Below are 22,930 nucleotides of genomic sequence, written 5' to 3'. Positions count from 1 at the left end.
GGGAAGCCATGTAAGGGGTATCTTTCCCTCCGAGAAATGGGCTGGAGGCATTAGGTAATATTCAGAGCAAGAGACAAGATCACTTATAGAAATAACGGATATAGTTCAGACATGCATGAACAAACAGTAAGTGCTATTTAAAGAAATGTCATGTTTATAAATTTCACTTAGCTCACAAGTTGTTTCCTTTTGTGAATCGCAGTACATTGGCATACAGACGCATTACTTTTCCTACATCATTACAACAAAATTATCTCAAGATGGAGGAGGGAGTCAAGTGTAAAAGAAAGTCTATTAAATTTTCTAGAAAAAAGTACAAATAAATAATTCTCAGATCTACAGATGAAGCAAGAATCTACACTTAAAAGCAACAGTAGAATTCACAAAAGATAATAGTTTTGACTATAAAAATATGTCAAGAATTAAGACAAAAATTAAACTAAACATCAGACTAGGGAAATAAAGTAATACATTGGGAAAAATAAAGGACTGATATTCTTAACATGTATATAATTCATGATTATTTTAAAAGAATCTTGTTTTGAAAATTGAGTGCCATTTTTCTTTTTCTCTCTTCTTTTTTTTTTGGCTGCATTGGGTCTTAGTTGTGGCACGCAGGATCTTCATTGTGGCATGTAGGATCTTTCATTGCAGCGTGCAGGCTTCTCTCTAGTTGTGGTGCATGGGCTCTAGAGCGCTCGGGCTCAGTAGTTGCAGTGTGCGGGCTCAGTAATTGCAGCACGTGGGCTCTCTAGTTCGGCGCGCAGGCCTAGCTGCCCAGCAGCATGCGGGATCTTAGTTCCCTGACCAGGGAGGGGACTCGCGTCTCCTGCATTGGAAGGCAGATTCTTAACCACTGGACCACCAGGGAAGTCCCAATTGAGTGCCATTTAATGAGATGTTAGGAACTAGAGGAGGGGACCAACTTCTGTAGGGAAATGAGTTTGAAGGTATCTGTGGGACCACAGCAGATGTGGCGTATACATCAGACCGTTAAAGCTACAGCTAGGGGGTTCTGAGCTAAAAAGACATAGCAGGGAGACCTCTGACACCAAAAAAGGCATTTTGTTCATTTCACATGGACTAAAGGAATGAAATCCACCTAATCCCCCATATTGTTACTAGAAACCTGTACAACTAAACCCTTCTACGCTAATCTTTTTATTTATTGTAATTACCATTATTATTATTATCAAATAATAATAATATTATTACTATTAGAAGATTCTGTACTATCTTGACAACCCAATATTTTAAAATATGTTTTCTTTGGAAATGCTCTTTCAGAAAATTCAAGTTTCACCCTGAGAACTGATTTTCGAGACAAGTTTTTAAAAGGTTGGGCTCTGTAATGGTTTTTTACTAAAGGAAAGAAAGAGAGAGAAAGGAAGAAAGAGAGACAGAGAGAGAGAGAAAGAAAGAAAGAGAAAGAGAGAGAGAGAGAGAGAACTTAGTCCTTGGTAAAGTCATCCTTAGGTAAACGAAATGTTTGTAAGCAAATGTTCCTAAGTGAATGTGTTCCTTCTCTCTCCTACTCCAGTAAGTATTACACGAAAGAGTAAGGGGGTATCATCAGAAACATGAGTCAACATCAGACACATGTGTCCTTCACTGGATGCATAAAAGATAAGGCTGAAGGGAGTTGATTCCAAGATAAGCCAGTAAAACAACAGTAACTATTCAGATAAGCTTTTTTTTGAGAGGGGGAGAGCTTCTTTTGGAATGGACAAATAGACAAAGAATACAAGTGAAGAAGCCTGTCTGGTAGTGAGAGCACCTTCAAAGTAATCCAGGGTTTATACCAGTACTGTAGTCAGAGCAGCTCTCCACTCGGGAGTGATTGGAACCTAAGGTGGAGAAAGCCTAAAAAGCAGTCAGAGTTTTTAAAAAATGTGTTTCCATTGTAGGTTTACAAAGTGAGATGGCACTAAGTAAAAAAGATCTCTTTTAAAGAAAGAATCATTCTTACGTATAAGTGGCCAGTGTTATATGCAATGAAGTGTTTCAAGTGGCTGAGGAAATAAAAGCATTTTTGATCTCAGTTCTTATTCTTTGAGCTTCAAAAACCTATGAAATCCGGCCATTGGAGAGAAAAGAATGAAAAACTTACCTAGCCTGAGCTAACCATTTTCTTAGTGAACACTTTCACCTCCTGAACAAGTCCAACACTTCTGTAAACTGAGTTCCACCAGTGAAGAACCCTCAACTTAAGCTATATCACTGTGAATTCAAATTTATCTAAGTTACAGAATTTCACAAGGAAAAGCAACTCTACTTTCAGCTAATTACAATTAGCCAAGAAAACAAGTACATTTACAAAGGGTCACACTCCGAAGTTCTTTCTGGAAGAAAGTGGTTGGGAATTTGTATTCCACGTTCCCCCAGAAACAATGTTAAATAATACGTGAGCCCACAAAGGCTTACTGACCTCATCGTGTCTCTAAGGCATAAACACCGGCAGGACCAGGCAAGGTCCCTTAGCCCGGGAGCAGGGTACACTGCTGCCAGCAGCTGCCTTCTCTTTCTGCTTCTCTCACCAACACATTGGTTTATTTTTTTAAATTATTTTTATTTATCTATTTTTTAAATTGAAGTATAGTTGATTTACGAGGTTGTGTTAATTTCTGCTGTATAGCAAAGTGATTCAGTTATACATATATATATACATCTTTTTTCATATTCTTTTCCATTATGGTTTATCTCAGGATATCGAATATAGTTCCCTGTGCTAGACAGTAGGACCTTGTTGTTTATCCACGCTGTATGTAACAGTTTGCAGCTGTAAAACCCAAACTCCCAGCCCACCCCTTCCCTAGCCCCACCCCGTTGGCAACCCCAAGTCTGTTCTCTAGGTCTGTGAGTCTGTTTCGTAGATGGGTTCATTTGCAACGCACTTCTTCAAAAACTACTCTTGGTTATACGCCTCCTGTTGTTCACCAGCAATCACTCAAGACACTATTCCAGACAACCACCGCCACCTACTCTCCTGAAATTGCTCTGGCAAAAGTTATCAGGGGCTTTCTAATCTCCAAGTCCAGCTATTTCTCTGAAACATTCAACTTTACTGACTTCTGACCTCTTCCTGTCGCTTTCAGCTAGCTCACTCTTTTCCTCTCTCTTCCACTCTCTGAACTTTCCCCCGTCCCTTGTCTTACCTCTTGACCACTTCTCTTTCTCACTAGTTGATGCCTTCCTCTGTCCATCTTTAAGTGCTGGTGTTGTCTCTGTTCCATCATAGGCCCTCTTTTTATTCTACCTCTTTCTTATAGGGAGTCTCACTTATTCTCATAATTTAAAATGCCTGGCACGTAATAAGTGCTTTCACTGTTATCCTTCAAAACCCAATTCAAATATCACCTTCTATCCAAAGCCTTAGCCAACCTCCTCCACACTCCCTTCTTCCCCAGAAGAATCCTCTGTCACTTGTGTTCTCAAAGTACTTTCTATAAACCTCTAGTATAGCAATTGGCAATCAGCAATCAGCATAGCCTACTCCATCTTTATAGCTGGTCTCCTGCACTGGACTGTGGGCCCCTCAACAGAAGGGTTGATTTCACTGAATTCAGTAAGTACGGCCACTTCATGATCAAGCACAGATCTATAGGTCAAGCACAGATACAGAAGACCTGGGGTGTGTCAAGATCCATAAAATGTGATCTTTGCCACCTAGGAACTTCACTCACACTTAAGTAGAAAAGGCAGATATCAAAATCAATAACTAAACACCAGGAAGGGAAAACGCAATATTCATTCATTCAATCCATCAATATGTATCAGGTGCCTACTAAGTGCCAAGCACTGTATTAGGTACTAGAGATACAGGATAAACAAGACAGACAAGGAAAAGAGACGTGGAATTATACTTTAACGATCCTTTAAAGTACCTGAAACTGCTTCTTCTATGTTAGACCTTTCTAACAAAGGATTTCTTATTATCCTACAACATTGGACTTGACTTTTTTGGTTGTTCCTTCTTAGTCATTTCACATATGATGCAACACTTATGGAGCAACAGCTTTTTTTAATACCCCCCAAAGAATCAAGTAAACAAATTAAGATGTATTTAATAGTTCTTAAGAGATTATTTTAAGAGGTAACAGATAGACTAACATAAACATCAATAAAAAATTACACAGATCTTAAAGCGGGGCTAAAAAATAGAAAGTTAAAGAGTTCCATGATTATTCTTAGCTTAAATAAAAAAGAATGCTAAGCTTCAGCTCATAAATAACTATGCAATATGCTGGATTTAGGAAGGAATTTCCCTGGTGACCACATATTATAGCTCAAATGTTGGGCAATACTTTCTTCTGTGGTCAAAGCGGACAGTTACAAGACTTGAGAAGGTAATTCTATGAGAAATAAATAATAAATAAATAAATAAATATAAAGTCATCAGAAGCTCATAAGCCAGTTCAAGCCTTAAGTGGAGCTTTCACAATTTAGACCAGGTAACTGAAAACTGAAAGCAGATTAGGGCCTTGGATTCTCCAATCATAGCTTTTTTTTTCTCCTTTAATGCTCTTAGAAAATCTTCTCAAATTAAGTTGGCTTATCCTCTGGCACAGAACTCTGTTTAGGGAACATGCCCTTGCTCCCCTGACAAATAAATAAAGGAGAACCAACCCAAAAAAGTGGAATTTGAAAACAGAAAAATCAGGGCTGCTTCATACATCTGTCTCTGCAAACTTATTCCAACATGTCTAATGATATTTTCATAGGAAAGCACAGACCTATTAAACAGTGGTGGTCTGGGAAAATTAAGGCATGACAACACATAAATATCATAGTACAATTTTGTTCAAAATTCCCAAGCAGTGTCACAACACAGTGGCAACAGCTTTTGTGTGAACAACTTACTTGCTGCTACGGATGGTGTCTAGCCCCTCTTGGGCTATTCCAAGATTAACAATAAATGGAAAGAGGTAATAAGAAGAAGCTACCAGCCTTGGATAATTAAGAGATTATCAATCACGAAGACTGTTCACTATATATTTAACAAGATGAAACCTGCTTCTTTAATAAAACAGAGTTTTATTAAATGCAGAGCCCTGAGCTCTGTGCAGCTTGGAAATTGTGAAGTAGCACTTTTCCATTACTTATCTCCCTTTCACCAAACAGTGAAAATATGATTCAATGTTGGAGGCAAACCAGAAAGATAGAGCAATATCTTAACTTTGGTTCCAAGTGTATAAGAGATTTGGCTGACACAGAAAAGTGTCGCTCTCGTGCTATCAAGGTTTTACCTTCTCCAAGATTTCATAAATGGGCACCGAATGACAGTTATAAATGTAACCATAAAACTCCACAGAGGTTACTTAAGCTCAGTCACCTACAATTCTTGTCTGCCTTTTTTCTGACTTCTGTTGCCTTAAACAAAGAATCGAGAACAGGATTCTGCCTGAACTTTTAAACTTTCCGTAAATCCAAGCAAGCCATGCCTTAACCCTGTCATTAATGAACGCTAATGAATATTTACATGTTAGCAGCTTGTAAACGCTCCTGCAATTTACTTCTTCATTAGTACATCTTTGCATCTAACTCATTTCTTCAAAAGAACCTTAAAAAGTGAGCTTTGGAAACATAACTATGTTCGTGATAAATATGAATTTTTGTCACTTATACCTTGGTGTGACTTAAATCAATCAAAATAAAAACTTATGACCAAGTGTGTCACTCATTTGAATACATGCTATATGGACCGGTAAACACTAACAAAATACTCCTGGAAATTAAATGTTAAGTCAAAAGCAGAGCTGACTGTGCAAAGATTTCATAATGCTGACAACCCTTAATTTTAGACTTTGGAAACAACACAAATGCAGATCTGCAGGTTAACACTCTAGTAAACACAGCAGGATCAGTCCTTGGGTAACCCACTCATGTGGCATATTTAATGATCAAATAAATGTTCTACACTACTGAATTTATAAAGGAAAGAAGAGTCTAGGACTCTGTTAAGAGCCTAGGCTAGCATTTCCTTTCCAAATTTATTTCAGATTTACCAACTGCCAAGTGTACTTTAAGCACGTAAACTATTGGCAGCACTAAGTTGCTGGGCAAGAAAAGTTAGGCCAACTATTCTCGTCATAACTCACGTGCAAGCTACAACACTGTTCTCGAATTTCACTAGGTCAAGCCAAGCAACTTACACCCCAACCCTGTTTTGCAACACACACACACACACACACACACACACACACACACACACAGAGATACATTAGGTTTTAAAGCCAGACTCTGCCGCTCTACATAGTCTAGAAATCTTTTCTTACTCTGACTGTATATAAATAGTAAACAGTAAACTGACCAAGAATTAGTTTTGAAAAGCTAAAATCCTACTGTCTAGATCTGAAGATCTGAATTTTCAGTGGATCAACCAAAGCTAGTTTCCCAAGACCAATTCCTAAAAATCTAGAAATTGTCTTGGTAGAACTAACATACATCAACTGTATGTATGTGACTCAAAAATAATTAGAGGACTTCCCTGGTGGTGCAGTGGTTAAGAATCCGCCTGCCAATGCAGGGGACACGGGTTCAAGCCCTGGTCTGGGAAGATCCCACATGCCGTGGAGCAACTAAGCCCGTGCACCACAACTACTGAGCCTGAGAGCCACAACTACTGAGCCCGCGTGCCTAGAGCCCATGCTCTGAAACAAGAGAAGCCACTGCAGTGAGAAGCCCGCGCACCGCAACTAAAGAAAGCCCACATGCAGCAACGAAGACCCAACGCAGACAAAAATAAATAAAAATATAAATAAACATTAAAAAAATAATTAGAAAGCTTACGTAAAATGTACATTCATAATATTGCTTAGAAAGTTCAAAGGTAGCCCAGATTTCAACCTTAGTCATTTTTATGTATACCATAACACAGATATGGCTCTGCAAGCATCAACAAGGTGTCTAATACGTGTCTGCCATTTAGATTCCATTCTCTAAATGGAATTGTTCGTTTGTTTACTGTCTTCATTCTTGCCCAGCCACTCAGTAACTTGGCATTCAAGCTATTTTCTGTCAACCAAGGACCATACATAGGCCCCAGGCATTATCAACAAGCAAGCAACACAGTTTTATCATGGACCATACACCTAAGGAATCCTAAATTGATACTACATTGTTGGCATGTTGCAATTACCTAAAATAGCCTCAATTTTTTTCACAAACTGAAAGGATTAATACAAGAGAATTTAAATACAGATCAAATTCCACTACTGTAGAAACAGTATATAAGAAAAAAGATTCTAAGTCTCAAGTAATAACTCCACTTGTTTCTATGAGTCATTATATAAAAAAATTCTTCCACGTTAAAGAATTACAGTACCTCCTTGAAGCCAATTTAATGAGATTTTGTCAATATTTATAAAAGACCTTAAAGGTTTTTAATAAAATCTGGGTATTTATTTAAATAATTTTGGAACATGATCCTGATTTCATATAAAAATAAAGTGACGAGCCTAACGCATAGTTTACAGGTGTGTAAGATTATTATTCTCAATGCATTTTCACGTCTGTTATAGCAGTAATGAACACTGTTCTCATGTGTCCAGTTCAATGAAATCACCCGTACTGTGAAGTCCTTAAAAAAATTCCCTTGGATTTTTCACTTATTCACTACTTAGAGCATCACCTTGAATGTGGTAGGCTCCCAATAATTATTCATTAAATTGGTGAATTCAATGGGCAGACTCTAAGACCATAAAAGGCAGAAATTGCACTCTTAACCTAATTCTGTGCAAACCTTAGGAAGAAATCTTGCAGATTTTAAGTAGTCGACAAATGTCTACTGATGAGAAGACTGTAATTTAAATGTTCTCAAACAGAAAATTTATTTCTAGGAGACAGGAGAGCATAGTTATAAATGAACAGACTCTGGGATCAGACAGTCTTAGGTTCAAAACTTGGTTCTACCAAGTGGCACTGGGAAAGTGGATAACTCTGCAGGGTCTCAGTTTCCCCATGTGTAAAACTGATCCACTGCCATTATCTGCCTCATAAAGATGGAATAAGATCAGGCATGTAGAGCAACTGGCACGGCACCTGGCACTCAGTAACACATGGTGTTCATTTGGGTATGACTTGCCTTAAATTACAAGATCAAAGTAACATATTTGGTGTGTGGAGTCTTAGAGCAATTTGCCAGCCCTCTAAAATATTATATGCATTTTTTCCCTCCAAAAAATAAACCTGTTTGGAGTGATCTAGACTACTGAAGTTCCTGTTAGTAATGATGATTTCCTAGTATATGAATGAAGCTGGGTTTGCAGACACTGCAAGCAACACACTGGTGTATTTCTGACTTGTTTCTGGTCAAGGCACCCTCTGGGAACTATCTGATTTTTTAAAAAAAAAAAGCACCTTTGACTGTCTTTCTAGTGATAAAACCATTTTATAATGCTTTTGAGATAAACGTTAAGTTGTATAAAACTGATAGTAACGCAAATAATACTTGTCCACAGCGATACAAATGAATATTGTTTGGTAGAGATACAATTGATTTCCACCTTATAGAAAAGATGACTCCAACATTCATACTTACAGAATTGCCTTACAGTACATTAGCAGTTTGGCATCTATTAGCAAATTCATTTCAGCATTCCTGATTGTCTGCGTGCGCGTGTGTGTGTGTGTGTAATATCTGCTCTTCAAATTATCCTTTGAACCAATTTTATTATCTTACTGGTTTTTTTCATGGTTTTCTCTGTAGTATACTGGGGAAAACCCTGGATTATTTGGGATTCAGAAGAGGTGAGCTCGACTCCCTACTCAACCAGTTGATTTATTCTGGCCAAGTCAAATACCCTTCTCCAAGGAGGACTTGCCTCAACTGTGAAAGACAGAGGACTACACTGCCACATCTATTTATTTTCTGGAGCAAATAAGATAATCAAAAGAGGACTCCATTGCATAGAACAATATACATTTACATTATCATTCTGATTTAGCAACATAAAATCACCTACGCCCCAGTGTGACCAAACTATAAATTGGAAAATACCTAGCTGGAGGTAAAAGCTGCCGTGGCCCCTGGACAGCAGGAATCACACTCCTGGTCCTGGGTTGCCTTGGCTCTAAGCTGACAATTGTCACAATGAACTTATTAGAAAACTTGAATGTGATATCAAGAGGTATTTGACATGTATTAGCCTGGGTTTCCTTAATTCTTTTGGGATGATTTTTAAATAAGAAATAGGGGTAACTAAGATTTTGAAAGGAGAGCGAATTCTCTGGCTTAGGCAAATACCTGGTTTTATATGGTTTGGAGTCAGTGGTCAGATGGCCTGACATCCACTGATAATTCACTAGAGTAGCCCTCCTCCATGTTTCTGTTTCTTAAGAGTTCTTAGAAGAGACTAAAAGTATTGGAAAATACTAATATAATTGGCCACAACCTCTTATAAAGCCTTGCTGTACAAAGAAATATAACTTCCTTCCTGCATGAATCATATACCAAAGGCAATTGCTTTGCCCATTGTTGATTACCTACTGTAACAGAAATGGTTTGCTTGTAATGGAATGTTTACTGCTACCTTGTGCAACTTCTGAAGCATTCAAGTTACACAGATCCGCTCTGCTAGGATTTTCAGTAGTAGACGCTGTTAACATTTAAATTTTTTCTCCTCTCTTCTGTGTCCCCCTAAGAAAACGGCCACAATGTAGCCTGGGTTCTGTATCTTTTAGTTTTTATGTTTTCTTTTGGAAAAAACCAAAATTACAAAATAAAGCATAAGATGTAAGTACTCACTTTCAAAATTTTTTGGAATAATCAGACAAGACTTTAAAAATCAGCTTTGTCTTATACCCTCTCTCCTCCAATAATCTGACACATATTTTGATGAGTTTCTTTTTTTAAAAAAATAAATTTATTTATTTATTTATTTTTGGCTGCGTTGGGTCTTTGTTACTGCGCGCAGGCTTTCTCTAGTTGCAGCGAGTAGGGGCTACTCTTTGTTGCTGTGCACAGGCTTCTCATTGCGGTGGCTTCTCCTGTTGCGGAGCACGGGCCCTAGGCACGCAGGCTTCAGTAGTTGCGGCACGTGGGCTCAGTAGTTGAGGTTCATGGGCTCTAGAGCGCAGGCTCAGCAGCTGTGGCGCATGGGCCCAGCTGTTCTGCAGCACGTGGGATCCTCCTGGACCAGGGCTCGAACCCGTGACCCCTGCATTGGCAGGCGGATTCTCAACCACTGCGCCACCAGGGAAGCCCTTGATGAGCTTCTTAAGTCAACATCTCCAGCCAGAGATAAAAGCCAATATATTAAAGCAATGAAAGAAGTCAACATATTAGAATCACCAGTGGGTTTTAAAATAAATTATAATTTTGCTTTGCTTTCCTATTTTTCTTTTATAACACTAATAAAATTTGAAAATCTAATTTTGCTCCCTGAAAATAAGGGGTATCTTTCTTAAACAGCCAGTTTCCCCACTTATCTATATCCAGTTTATGGGACAGTGAGGCTGTTTTCTTCAAGATATACCTTTCCCAAGGCTGCTGGTTACCGGTTTCTTCCTGATACTCACACAGCTGTAGTTCCTGCAACACTGCCCACTCCCACCTCATTTACTATAGTCTCAACTCTCACCTTGCCTCAGGCAGAGTGGGGTGCTGTTTGAAGGGTCCGCTTAGGGCAACTACTTGCAAAGCAGAACCCGTTGGTGCCTGTTGGTGGAAACTTGCACATTCATTGGGCTTTGTGCTTGTCAACCTCCCACTGCTCCACAAAGAAGCAGTGAACCAATTCTATCCTGCAAACCAGAAACAGGAACTGAACGGGCCTCTAACCAGGCCTCCAAAACAGGAAGCAAGGGACAGTCCCTGCAGCCACCAGAGAGGAACTGACTTGTAGCAGAGAACTCCCAGAAGGCTGGCACCAGCCAAGGCCACTGGTGAGACAAGGCCAAGTTGTGCGCCTATAATTAGGCTTCACCTAGAGGTGGAACCAACTCGAACTATCAACTGATGAACATATGAAGCAGACAAAAGGCAACCAAACTGAAGCAAGAAACCAGGATCCCAGGAGCCTGGGAAGCAGGACCAGTGGTGACAATCTGCAGTTGACTATCTGGGATAAGAAATGGGTGCTCTAAAAACAAATGCATTTTTGTGCTTTGGAGTTTTGTTTTTCGTTTTGCTTTTTTCCAATTTTCTAGTAAAGCTCTTTTTGGAAAATTTTAACTTCGCCTCCAAGAAAGCAAGAGGAAGCACAGTGTTCTGAGCTCACAGCGGGCAGGCAATGCTATGCCAGCAAAAAGTCAACAGCCCAGAGAAAAACCATGAGTGGGCCTCCACTGGGATATTTTTTTTAATCCCTTCCTAAACTAGACTTTTTCTTTATGAGTTTGCCTATGTTTGCTCTTTTGGTAATTTTGCTAAGGCTTGTTTCTTGGGTGAAGAAGCAGTGACTGGAGGTAGGAAGGGGCTATAAGGTGGTTTAGACTAGAGGTTCTCAAACACTGCTCTGTTAATTGGCATGATAAAGTTTTCATCCATCATGGTGAAATGGGAAAAATAATAATAAATAATGCATTTTTCCATACATTTACTGTATGCAAAAAGCTATTCTTTATTCCAAGGTTATGCCTTCCCTAATTCAACATAAAAAATGTGTTTTCTTTTTAAGAAATCGTGGCAGTAGCTGGCTGGTTGTCAAGTTTTCTTTTTCTCTCTTTATAATACACTTACTTGGAAAAATGAAATGTTGACAAACTCATGTCAGTCTTCAATTTTTTTAAACCGGTTCATGGGAACCACTAGGAAATACTGACGCCACCCAAGTATACTTCTCCCTCCAAGTATATGAGACAGTGTATATGAAAGCCTCACTGGATTTAAAAGTAGAAAATGCAGAAGTGGGCTGGAAGACTCTCAGGAACTTCTCAGTCTGAGATAGAGAGGAGACAAAGGTTATGTTTGCTTCTGTTTTGTTATCAAATAAGACTGGAAGTCCTAAGGAGCTGTGCTGGAAGCAAGCGGAACCAAACCCAGAAAGTTCAGATGGCTGTCCAGTGACATGGCCCAAATGGGTGACTTTTATCACAAACCCAAGTAAGGCGGGAACACTATAGAGATGAGAATATAAAGGCTAAATTCTTAAAATTTCAGCCTCCATGTGTTTCCTTCCTGTTACCCACTGTTGCTATTGGGTGAAAGGCTGAGTAAGAGATTGCAATACAGAGAGCCTGCCTAAGAGAAAGGCCTGGCGATGTTCCGGCTAGGGGCAGGGAAAGGGGAAGCAGGCAGCCATCCAATCCTGAGCCCCCTGAGAGGGAGTGAGGTGGCCTTGAGCAGAGCACTGTCCCTGGGTCTTACATCAGCTGGAAGTCAAGCCCCATAAATAGGTTTGGAGGGGACGAAGGTGAAAGTGTTTATGGATCCCCTGCCGGTATCGCTTCCTCCTTCGCTGAGCATCCTTCCTCCTCCGTCCCGGCCCAGCCTCCCTCCTCTCCCTAAAGCCACCCAATCCTTCCTTTGTCCCCTGCCTCACCAGAGCCCCTCTTCTCAACACCACCAATCCAAAGTGATGTTCCTACATCCAGCCAGGATGCTACCAGAAGCTATATGAATGCGAAAGTTCCTGATTCTAACACAGGGAAAGATGTATTCAAAGTCCCGGTTTTAGGACTTCCCTGGTGGCGCAGTGGTTAAGAATCCGCCTGCCAATGCAGGGGACACGGGTTCGAGCCCTGGTCCGGGAAGATCCCACATGCCGCGGAGCAACTAAGCCCGTGCGCCACAACTACTGAGCCTGAGCTCTAGAGCCCACGAGCCACAACTACTGCACCCTCGTGCCACAACTACTGAAGCCCGCGTGCCTAGAGCCTGTGCTCCGCAACAAGAGAAGCCACCGCAATGAGAAGCCCGCGCAGCACAACAAAGAGTAGCCCCCGCTCACCGCAACCAGAGAGAGCCCACACGCAGCAACGAAGACCCAACGCAACCAAAAATAAATTAACTTTTTTAAAAAGTCCCAGTTTTAGGTTGGCAGGAACATAATTTCCTGAATGTTTAAACAGATAAATGCGTTTCACACTCCAAGTACACTGAGTTAACAAGGCTTCTTATAGTCTAGTCCCAAATTTAACCACCATCTATAATACTATTTCTAAGAAAAAGTGTGCTCCTGGATCTAAGCAGCAACCTTGAATCATTTAGCCTGAATGAACGAATATAACTTCTTTATGGTTCGGTTTTTCCATAAGCAAAGTAGGGGAATAATAAAGCCTATACCAGCCATACTTCACAAAACTAATGTTCATTTTTAAAAAAATGTTGAGACCCTGCCAGTTGGGGTCTGTCTACCTGAATGGAATAGTTCTGCATCACTAACATCTGTATCACTAACATCTGTATCACTGACATCTCTTAGCTTTTATAGAAATTTACTGCCTACAATGCAGGGGGCTGGGAAGGGGTGTTGTTAGCTTGGCAACTGCCATCTCTGAGTGACAGTATTGTATACGTAAGTATAATGAATTTTCATAAAATCTTTGATAAAACATTAGTTTCCTCTCAGAACGGGAATGAAAGAGAGAATGACAAGTGTAGTCAAAGAACAAACTCGATTACAGTTAAACGATAATCAAATAGGGAAAATCAGTGAAAACCTTTAACTACAATCTATTCTTTAGAAAGATACAGTACACAAAGATAGCAGAAGCTTCTAAAAATGTAACGAAGCTTTAAGTTCTTATTCATTCTATTAAGCTGAGCTGCTCGAACACCAACATTCCTTTTTAAATGTTGAGGCCCTTGTTAAGTCCCTCTTGCTTACCATTCTATTGCAGGTTGGGGTCACCTCTGAACCCCACTCCCCAGTTTGATTCTAGAGGCTATTTCCTGGAAGCCCAAGGCATTCCGCATAGACCCTCACAACCAGGACTTGAATCTGCGCTTCTCATGGACCCTGAGCCCCTGGAGGTGGCAACGTGATACATATTAATACAAGCAGTTCATTCATCTCTGTGGACTGAAGTGATTCATTTTTTAATCAATACTGTCATAATTTTAAAGTACAGAATTTGAGGGCTGGAAGGAATCTTAGAACCCAATTATTACAACACTTCTCTGATATTTTAAATTACTTGCTCCAGATGAGAGAAGAACCAGGACCAGATCCAGATCTTGAAACTCTTGTTCCGATGCTCTGTCCCCGCACATCCTGCTGCCTTCCCTTTTCAAACTCACAGGATTACATGAGGGAATCTTAGAAATTTACTTCAATTTCCCCCTCTACTTCCATCCTTGGTCAACTTTATAGGCCGCTGAAGGAGACAAAGGGCCTCACTCACAATTATGTGGTTCAGAGCAGAGCCAGGATGAAAACTCAGATGGAACTTGAGGGCTGATGTTCTTCCCACTATATCCTAATGGTTCAACTTTCGAGTGGAGGTAGTGGATGCAGAGCAGTGGTCAGCATGGGGCCAAAACCTTGCCAGGCCTGTGTTTGTAAGGCCTGCTAGCTAAGATTGGTTTTTCCATTTTTCAATGGTTGGGGGAGAAACATCAAAAAAGAATAATACTTTGTGAATTACATGAAATTTAAATTTCAGTGTCCATTAACAAAGTTTTACTGGAATACAGCCACGATGATTTGTTTAGGTCCTCTTTATGGCTCCTCTTGAGTAATACCTGCAGAGTTGAGGAGTTGTGAGAGACACCTCCTGCAAAGTCTAAAATGTTTATACCATCTGGCCCTTTACAGAAAAATCTGCTGAACCCTGGTAGAGGACGAGCAAGCGCTCTTTTAGAAATCAGAAGTCAAGTTCTACTACTATCTAACTTGGCCGCCCTCAGTTTAGAAAAACAAAGGGTTTGGACAAAACTGATACCATCCTTATTCGGTCACATCTTCAACATCTTCATGCTGAATGAGAGAGCTCAGAGATCATGTCACAGGCAGGGGTGAAACTGGGGCCTGCCCAGGTTGAACAAAGCAGTGGGATGGGACAGAGCTGGCCCAGAAACACTGGTTTTCCTAGAGCGTGTCCTCCTCCCCACTATTCCACATTGCACCCAGATGGCTCATAAGGTCCCTGCCAGCTCTCTGTCACATGAGTTTGATGCTTCCCTCTCTTGATTCTGAGAGTAAATCAGCCCAGCTAAATGGAGGTAGCAAGGGCGAAGCCAGACTTTTTAGAATCAGGCACCCAGAGTGAAATCCTCCATTAACCAGTTGTTACCTATGACCTTGGGCCAGTGATGGACCCCTTGGTTTTCTCATCTAAGAAGGTTGCTAAGCACTTCCTTCACAGGCTTGTTTGGAGGATTAAACGAGATACATTTCAAATGTGTGGTCCCTTCTAATCTTTCTCTCTCCCTTTCCCAGAGACAGTATTTGGAGAATAAACAGTACGTGAGCCTTGTTAGGAAACTCTTTCAAATTAGCTTAGAATTTAAGATTACTTTTATAAAAAATACCCAATCTATCAATGCAATAAAAACAGGCTTATTATTTCACTGGGTGTTTTCCTCACATACCTTTCAGTTCTTTGAAACTTCTTCCAAATTATAATCCAAAAATAAAAGTGCTGTAATTTTTAGAAAAGTTATGTTTCTTGTTTAGAAACGCAAGCCACACAAAGAACCAAGCTAAAATATATTATACTCATGTCCAGTTATGAAGACCAAGACTGTAAAATATACCCGAACCAAAGTCCTAGTTTATTTAGTCTGGCTTCCTTAACATGAAGTTCTTCTTGTTCTTAAAATATTCAGCTTTGGCTGAATTCCAAGACTGACACAAGCCTACTTCAGGTGTTTTGAAGAGACTGAAGAGAATTAGAACTGGAAACAAGATTGGATTATAAAACCTTCTACGTGATCACAAATGCAAGAACCTTATTGCTTGAAACCACCATTAAATCAAATTTTATGCCCCCACTTATAAAAAAAATAAATACGTATATATCCTCAACATTGGTTGTACAGGGTGCTAAAGGTTAATTTCAATAACATGCTTTCATCTCTAACACATGCTAACAGATAGCGAATTGCTGCAGTCACTTGAATTGCAATGACACTCAAATCTGTAATAGGTTGAAAAGATTCTTTTTTCATGAATTATTCTAGCAACCACTTTAATGGGCACACTTTAATGACCAATCTAATCTTAGTTATTAAAATAGCATATCAGTGTTTTAAACAATGTTAAAATTATATACTTTCCAGCCCATCAGGGCATATGGAGTAATAAAAAACAGGCCTTGGTTCTTTCACCAAAATCCTAACAAAGATATCATACAAGTTTAGTGTAAATTACAAAGTTGCTTTTGGAAGTAATTACTTAAAACTTCAAATTGGTAAGACATGGGAAATCAAACCACTAAACTTAAGGTAAAGGGAGCTGGGAAGATCATGACATAACATGCAAATTCATACACATCCACTCTGCCTGCAGCTGGCTGAGTAGCAGAAGTCATGATTTCCGTACTCTCAAAAGTACACAGAAAAAATGAGGACATCATCTAAAACAGGCACAGGTTTATATAGAAGGAAAATGTAGGCCAAACCTAACAGAACAGAAACCAAAACACTAAATGTAGAAAGGCTGATTGGGGCAAATATCTTGCAATGCACGAGATCAGAAGTTCTCTAAGAGGACCACACGCACCCCAGGGCTCCCGGTGGCTGGGCAGTCAGACTCTCGCACAAATACACTCTCCCCAGAGCTGCGAGAGGCCGCCCGGAGCAGTCACGCAGCGCGGCTCGCTGCCTCTAAGATGGGGCAAGAAGTAAATAAGTAGGAAGCACGATCGCTGCCCAGAAATTATTTTTTCCTGCCCAGGAAAGAAAACAAAAAACATTTTTCCCCCTGCGGCGGCCTGTGAAAAAGTGAACCCTGACCGCGGAGGATGGGGAAGGGGTTGCACACGCACCTGCATTGTAAAAACGGTCCAGCACCGCAGTTTCCCCAAAGTCCAGTTTCCCGAAATGCAGGGTCTCCAGGGTGGCGCCCACCGTCTCGCACGCCTGCCGCAGGCACTGCAGGGCCTCGCTCTCGGCCACCACCAGCTGCCCCTGGCTCGCTTCGTTGATGACATATGCCACCGTGGTCCGTCGGCCTCCTCCGCCACCAGAGTTGCCCCGGCACCGGGTGGCGCTGCTCCCGGTGGTGGCACTGGGACCCCCAGCACCAGGGGCGGCGGCACTCTCCACGTTCCAGAAGCTGCCCGGTGGCGGCGGCGGCAGCTGGTTCTCCTCGCCCTCGGCGGCCGCCGCCGCTCCTCCCCTCCGGTAGCTGCCGCCCTCGGCCAAGGGTGGCACGGAGAAAGTGATGCCCTCGCCCGCCTGCGCGCTCATCTCTCCCGGCCGCGCTGCAGTGGCGGCGGCGTCCCCCGCCCAGCCGCACCGTCTGGCCAGCCACAGCTCGGGGCTGCTCCGCGCGCGCCGGGCTAAGCAGCTGCCATCCCGCGTCGCGCCGCGCCGCCGCCTCCTCTCCGGCGCCCTCTCCCCCGAAGGGACGCCGCTGCCCGGCGGCGGCTCGCCCCTCCTCGGCGCCTCCGTGGCCGCGCCGCTCGCCCGCTGCAGGGTGTAGAGTACAAGGGGTGGGGAACCGGGTTGAGCGGGAAGGGACAGCGCTTCCTTTTCTTGGCGGGCGGACAAGTCGGCTAGCGAACCTGCGCCGCGGCGCGGCTCAAGGGCGCCCCTCTCGGGGTGCGGTGCGCCCTGGCCACCCGAGCGCGGTCCTGGCTCCTTCCGTGCCGGGCGCTCTGGGAGGGGCTGGGGAGGGCGCCCTCTGGGTGGGGAGCTACCTGGCCAGCACCTCACAGGCGTGCAGACTCCCTGGACCGCGTCCCGGAACAGCTGCAGCGGCCGCCGAAAGGATCCGCCTCCTTCCTCGGCGGCGGCTCCCCTTCATCTGCTCTGTTTCCTCCTCCTTCCCCGGCCTCCTTTCTCTTCCGATCGCCGCGGCCGCTTCGTCCTGGCACCAGCCTGGCCGCTCCAGTCTCACCGCTCCTTGCAGCCGCTCGCCCAGTCGGCCACCGGCTTCTTGGCCGCCCACTCGTCGCGGCACGGAGAGTCAGGGCCCGCCCCGGGGGAGGGCGCTGCTGGGAAGCTCGAGTCCGGACTAAACCGACTGCGCCGCGGCTCCCGGACCTCAACCCAGCCCCGAGCGCCACGCGGGGCCAAGGTTCTGCACCGTCACCCACCGGGCCCGCCACCCAAGAAGCCCTGGAGTAGGCAAAAGCCCGGAGCGCACGCGACGACAGGATGGCGCAAAAAAAGTCTCTCTTGCGAATACTCGGGTCTTCTGAGCCAGCGCAGGAGGCATTTGCAGCGTTCCCCTTGGCCAGGGCGCCCCCCTCCGGCCCCAGCCGGCCTCGCTCGGCAGCGCGCTCCGGTCACGCGTGCGGCGCCGGCAGGACTAGGGCAGCATCTGGAGGCCAGCATTGCGCGAGGCGGGAAGACGTCAACTACAGTCCTGCAGCCGGCCTGAACTGGAGGGTGGTTTATTGGTGACAGTGGCTCTCCGCAAGTGGCAGGCTAAATGTATCGTGTCTGCCCCTGGTACTTTTCATTTTCAAATTTTCAATAGCTCTGCTATCATGAATAATTGATTAGCTCCAAGTGCTGAACGGTATAGCGTTCCCATTTGGATTCTTAAAATTTCCCCAACACCGCGCATACTTACTTCAGATAGAAAATCGGTTCTATACTGGACTTGGCAACTCATCATCCGCCAGATGAAAGAGGGAAATTAAGTGATTACTGCTATTTTTTAAAATTGCACCACGGGAGGGCGGGGGGGGGGGGAGGGAAATGCCTGAATTGCTTAAGAGCAATCGAAAAGTATCTACTTATTTGGGAAGCAAAAACAGATGTGTAAGTTCTCAGAGAACTCCAAAATGCTATAACTTCAGGAAAACCAGTGAAAGCTGCAGTGAAATAAAGTAACAGGTTTGGGCTTCCCATCTCCAGGAACCGAGATGAATGAGTTCTATGAAAAAGGTTGAAGAATATTGCAAATTATATGCAAGCTAGGGGGAAAAGGAAGGATAAAACAGTTGAGTAGTAAACAGTGAAAAGAAGGAAGAAAATAGTAATGGGGGAAAACACCTAGCAGCTGAACAATTGTATCTGCACAATTGTATCCTTAATGAAACAAAGTGACGTTAGCTTTTTCTAAAGATTTGTAAAACGATAGAAGTAAATTTCTAGTAAGGAAACTGGATTCTATGTGATCCACATCTGCTTTTGAACTTGATATCATTAGGAAAGTAAATATTTAGTGAATCCGTGATCATAAGGAAACAAAATGTTGATGGACTACTAATAGATGTGTATCTTTTAATATTTCCAACAACTTGTCAAACCTCCAAACTTCTGTGAAAGTGTATAATCCTCCACCCCATACTGGCCCAAAACAATAAACACAGGAAAGTCGTTGGCACCATGTCTGGAAAATTAAAATGCCCAAATTCTCAAAGAGCACTTGACTACACAAATAAGGCCCAATATTATATATAAAGCTATTTTCTAAAAACCATAATTTTTAGTCCATTTCACCTTTGCTTCCCTTCCAGATCTTTTCAGAGCCATTGTTCATATATAATTTTGTTTTATTTTGCTCACTTTGTTTTACTTTGAATTGATTTAATAACTTTAAAGATGTTACTGATTACTGGCACCCAAACCCCAATGCAATGCTGAAAGACTACTTTTCTTAGTCCCAAGGCTCTCCCACCTAAAAGGCATGGTTTAGCTGATTAATCTTACACAATGGGTAACCAAATGAAATTTCCATTTTTATAGCTGATAAACAGTTGAAAGTAGGTAAATTCAGATGGTTCAATTTACAACTCAAATTTGAGTCCTGTGCATAGGCAGGGGCACCAGGCAGAGGGCATGGGCGTGGTGCTGAAATCCTGCCTGCCTTCAGCTTGCCAGGCCTGCCTCAGGGTGTCTGTCTGGAGGAATGAAAGCCTTTTTCTAATTCGATCACCCAGCAGTTGTGCTTTTCGCAATTCGTCTGTATAGAAGGCGCACCTTTTTCTAAGCCAAAAGCACATCTAATATGGTAATGGTGGACAGGAGAAAAATCATTGCCTATCTTGGGCTCCCAGGTTTCTTCTTGAAGATGCAAAAATGGTGAATTTTAAACCTGAAATGGGCAAGTGTCTCCTAGCTAACTAGCTTTTGCTTTAGGTGACAAGTTTGTCTCTTTCTCTGTATCCTCAGGTAAGATAAGTAGAAATATTATATACTCTTTTTTTTTTAATACAGCAGGTTCTTATTAGTTATCTACTTTATACATATTAGTGTACATATGTCAATCCCAATCTCCCAGTTATTCCCACCACCCTGCCCCCACTTTCCCCCTTTGGTGTCCATACATTTGTTCTCTACATGTGTCTCTATTTCTGCCTTGCAAACTGGTTCATCTGTACCATTTCTCTAGATTCCACATATATGCATTAATATGTGATATTTGTTTTTCTCTTTCTGACTTACTTCACTCTGTATGACAGACTCTAGGTCCATCCACGTCTCTACAAATGACCCAATTTCATTCCTTTTTATGGCTGAGTAATATTCCACTGTATATATGTACCACATCTTTTTTATCCATTCATCTGTTGATGGGCATTTACGTTGCTTCCATGACCTGGCTATTGTAAATACTGCTGCAATGAACATTGGGGTGCATGTGTCTTTTTAAATTATGTTTTACTCTGGGTATATGCCCAGTAGTGGGATTGCTGGATCATATGGTAATTCTATTTTTAGATTTTTAAGGAACCTCCATACTGTTCTCCATAGTGGCTGTATCAATTTACATTCCCACCAGCAGTGCAAGAGACTTCCCTTTTCTGCACACCCTCTCCAGCATTTGTTGTTTATAGATTTTCTGTTGATGCCCATTCTAATCGGTGTGAGGTGATACCTCATTGTAGTTTTGATTTGCATTTCTCTAATAGTTAGTGATGTTGAGCAGCTTTTCATGTGCCTCTTGGCCATCTGTATGTCTTCTTTGGAGAAATGTCTATTTAGGTCTTCTGCCCATTTTTTAATTGGGTTGTTGGTTTTTTTGATATTGAGCTGCATGAGCTGTTTATATATTTTGGAGATTAATCCTTTGTCCGTTGATTCGTTTGCAAATATCTCTCCCATTCTGGGGGTTGTCTTTTCGTCTTGTTTATAGTTTCCTTTGCTGTGCAAAAGCTTTTAAGTTTCATTAGGTCCCATTTGTTTATTTTTGTTTTTATTTTCATTTCTCTAGGAGGTGAGTCAAAAAAGATCTTGCTGTGATTTATGTCAAAGAGTGTTCTTCCTATGTTTTCCTCTGAGAGTTTTAGAGTGTCTGTATTACATTAAGGTCCTTAATCCATTTTGAGTTTATTTTTGTGTATGGTGTTAGGGAGTGTTCTAATTTCATTCTTTTACATGTAGTTGCCCTGTTTTCCCAGCACCAGTTATTGAAGAGACTGTCTTTTCTCCATTGTATATCCTTGCCTCCTTTGTCATAGTTTAGTTGACCACAGGTGCATGGGTTTATCTCTGGGCTTTCTATCCTGTTCCATTGATCTATATTTCTGTGTTTGTGCCAGTACCATATTGTCTTGATTATTGTAGCTTTGTAGTATAGTCTAAAGTCAGTGAGTCTGATTCCTCCAGCTCTGTTTTTTCCCCTCAAGATTGCTTTGGCTATTCGGGATCTTTTGTGTCTCCATACAAATTTTAAGATTTTTTGTTCTAGTTCTGTAAAAAATGCCATTGGTAATTTGATAGGGATTGCACTGAATCTGTAGATTTCTTTGGGAAGTATAGTCATTTTTACAATATTGGTTCTTCCAATCCAAGAACATGGTATATCTCTCTGTCTGTTTGTGCCATCTTTGATTTCTTTCATCAGTGTCTTATAGTTTTCTGCATACAGGTCTTTTACCTCCTTAAGTAGTTTTATTCCTAGGTATTTTATTCTTTTTGTTGCAGTGGTGAATGGGATTGTTTCCTTAATTTCTCTTTCTGATCTTTTGTTGTTAGTGTATAGGAATGCAAGAGATTTCTGTGCATTAATTTTGTATCCTGCTACTTTACCAAATTCATTGATTAGCTCTAGTAGTTTTCTGGTGGCGTTTTAGGATTCTCTATGTATAGTATCATGTCATCTGCAAACAGTGACAGTTTTATTACTTCTTTTCCAATTTGTATTCCTTTTATTTCTTTTTCTTCTCTGATTGCTGTGGCTAGGACTTCCAAAACTATGTGAATAATAGTGGCGACAGTGGACATCCTTGTCTTGTTCCTGATCTTAGAGGAAATGCTTTCAGTTTTTCACCATCGAGAATGATATTGGCTGTGGGTTTGTCGTATATGCTCTTTATTATGTTGAGGTAGGTTCCCTCTATGCCCACTTTCTGGAGAGCTTTTATCATAAATCGGTGTTGAATTTTGTCAAAAGCTTTTTCTGCATCTATTGAACTGATCATATGGTTTTTATTCTTCAATTTGTTAACATGGTGTATCACACTGATTAATTTGCATATATCGAAGAATCCTTGCATCCCTGGGATAAATCCCACTTGATCATGGTGTATGATGCTTTTAATGTGTTGTTTGATTCTGTTTGCTAGTATTTTGTTGAGGATTTTTGCATCTATATTCCTCAGTGATATAGGTCTGTAATTTTTTTTTTGTATTAGCTTTGTCTGGTTTTGGTAGAAGGGTGATGGTGGCCTCATAGAATGAGTTTGGGAGTGTTCCTTCCTCTGCAATTTTTGGAAAGAGTTTGAGAAGGATGGTGTTAGCTCTTCTCTAAATGTTTGATAGAATTCACCTGTGAAGCCATCTGGTCCTGGACTTTTGTTTGTTGGAAGATTTTTAATCACAGTTTCAATTTCATTACTTGTGATTAATCTGTTCATATTTTCTGTTTCTTCCTGGTTCAGTCTTGGAAAGTTATACCTTTCTAAGAATTTGTCCATTTCTTCC

General features: G+C 41.7%; 1 protein-coding gene across 4 annotated transcripts in view; it reads right to left on the bottom strand.

Annotated features, from left to right (window-relative positions):
- The window catches only part of MAP3K5 (mitogen-activated protein kinase kinase kinase 5), a 220,373-nt gene extending 202,932 nt beyond the window's left edge, over positions 1-17,441 (bottom strand). For all 4 annotated transcript variants that reach the window (XM_082474443.1, XM_082474442.1, XM_082474444.1 and 1 more), the window contains exon 1: positions 16,873-17,441. In XM_082474443.1, the coding sequence (XP_082330569.1) occupies positions 16,873-17,296 (424 nt within the window). In that variant the 5' untranslated portion in view covers positions 17,297-17,441. The remainder of the gene's footprint in view (positions 1-16,872) is intronic.
- Positions 17,442-22,930: the final 5,489 nt, after the last annotated feature.

This window comes from Balaenoptera physalus (genome assembly GCF_965194825.1).
Source record: "Balaenoptera physalus genome assembly, chromosome: 9".
NCBI lineage: Eukaryota > Metazoa > Chordata > Mammalia > Artiodactyla > Balaenopteridae > Balaenoptera > Balaenoptera physalus.
This window is presented reverse-complemented; position numbering and strand designations above follow the sequence as displayed.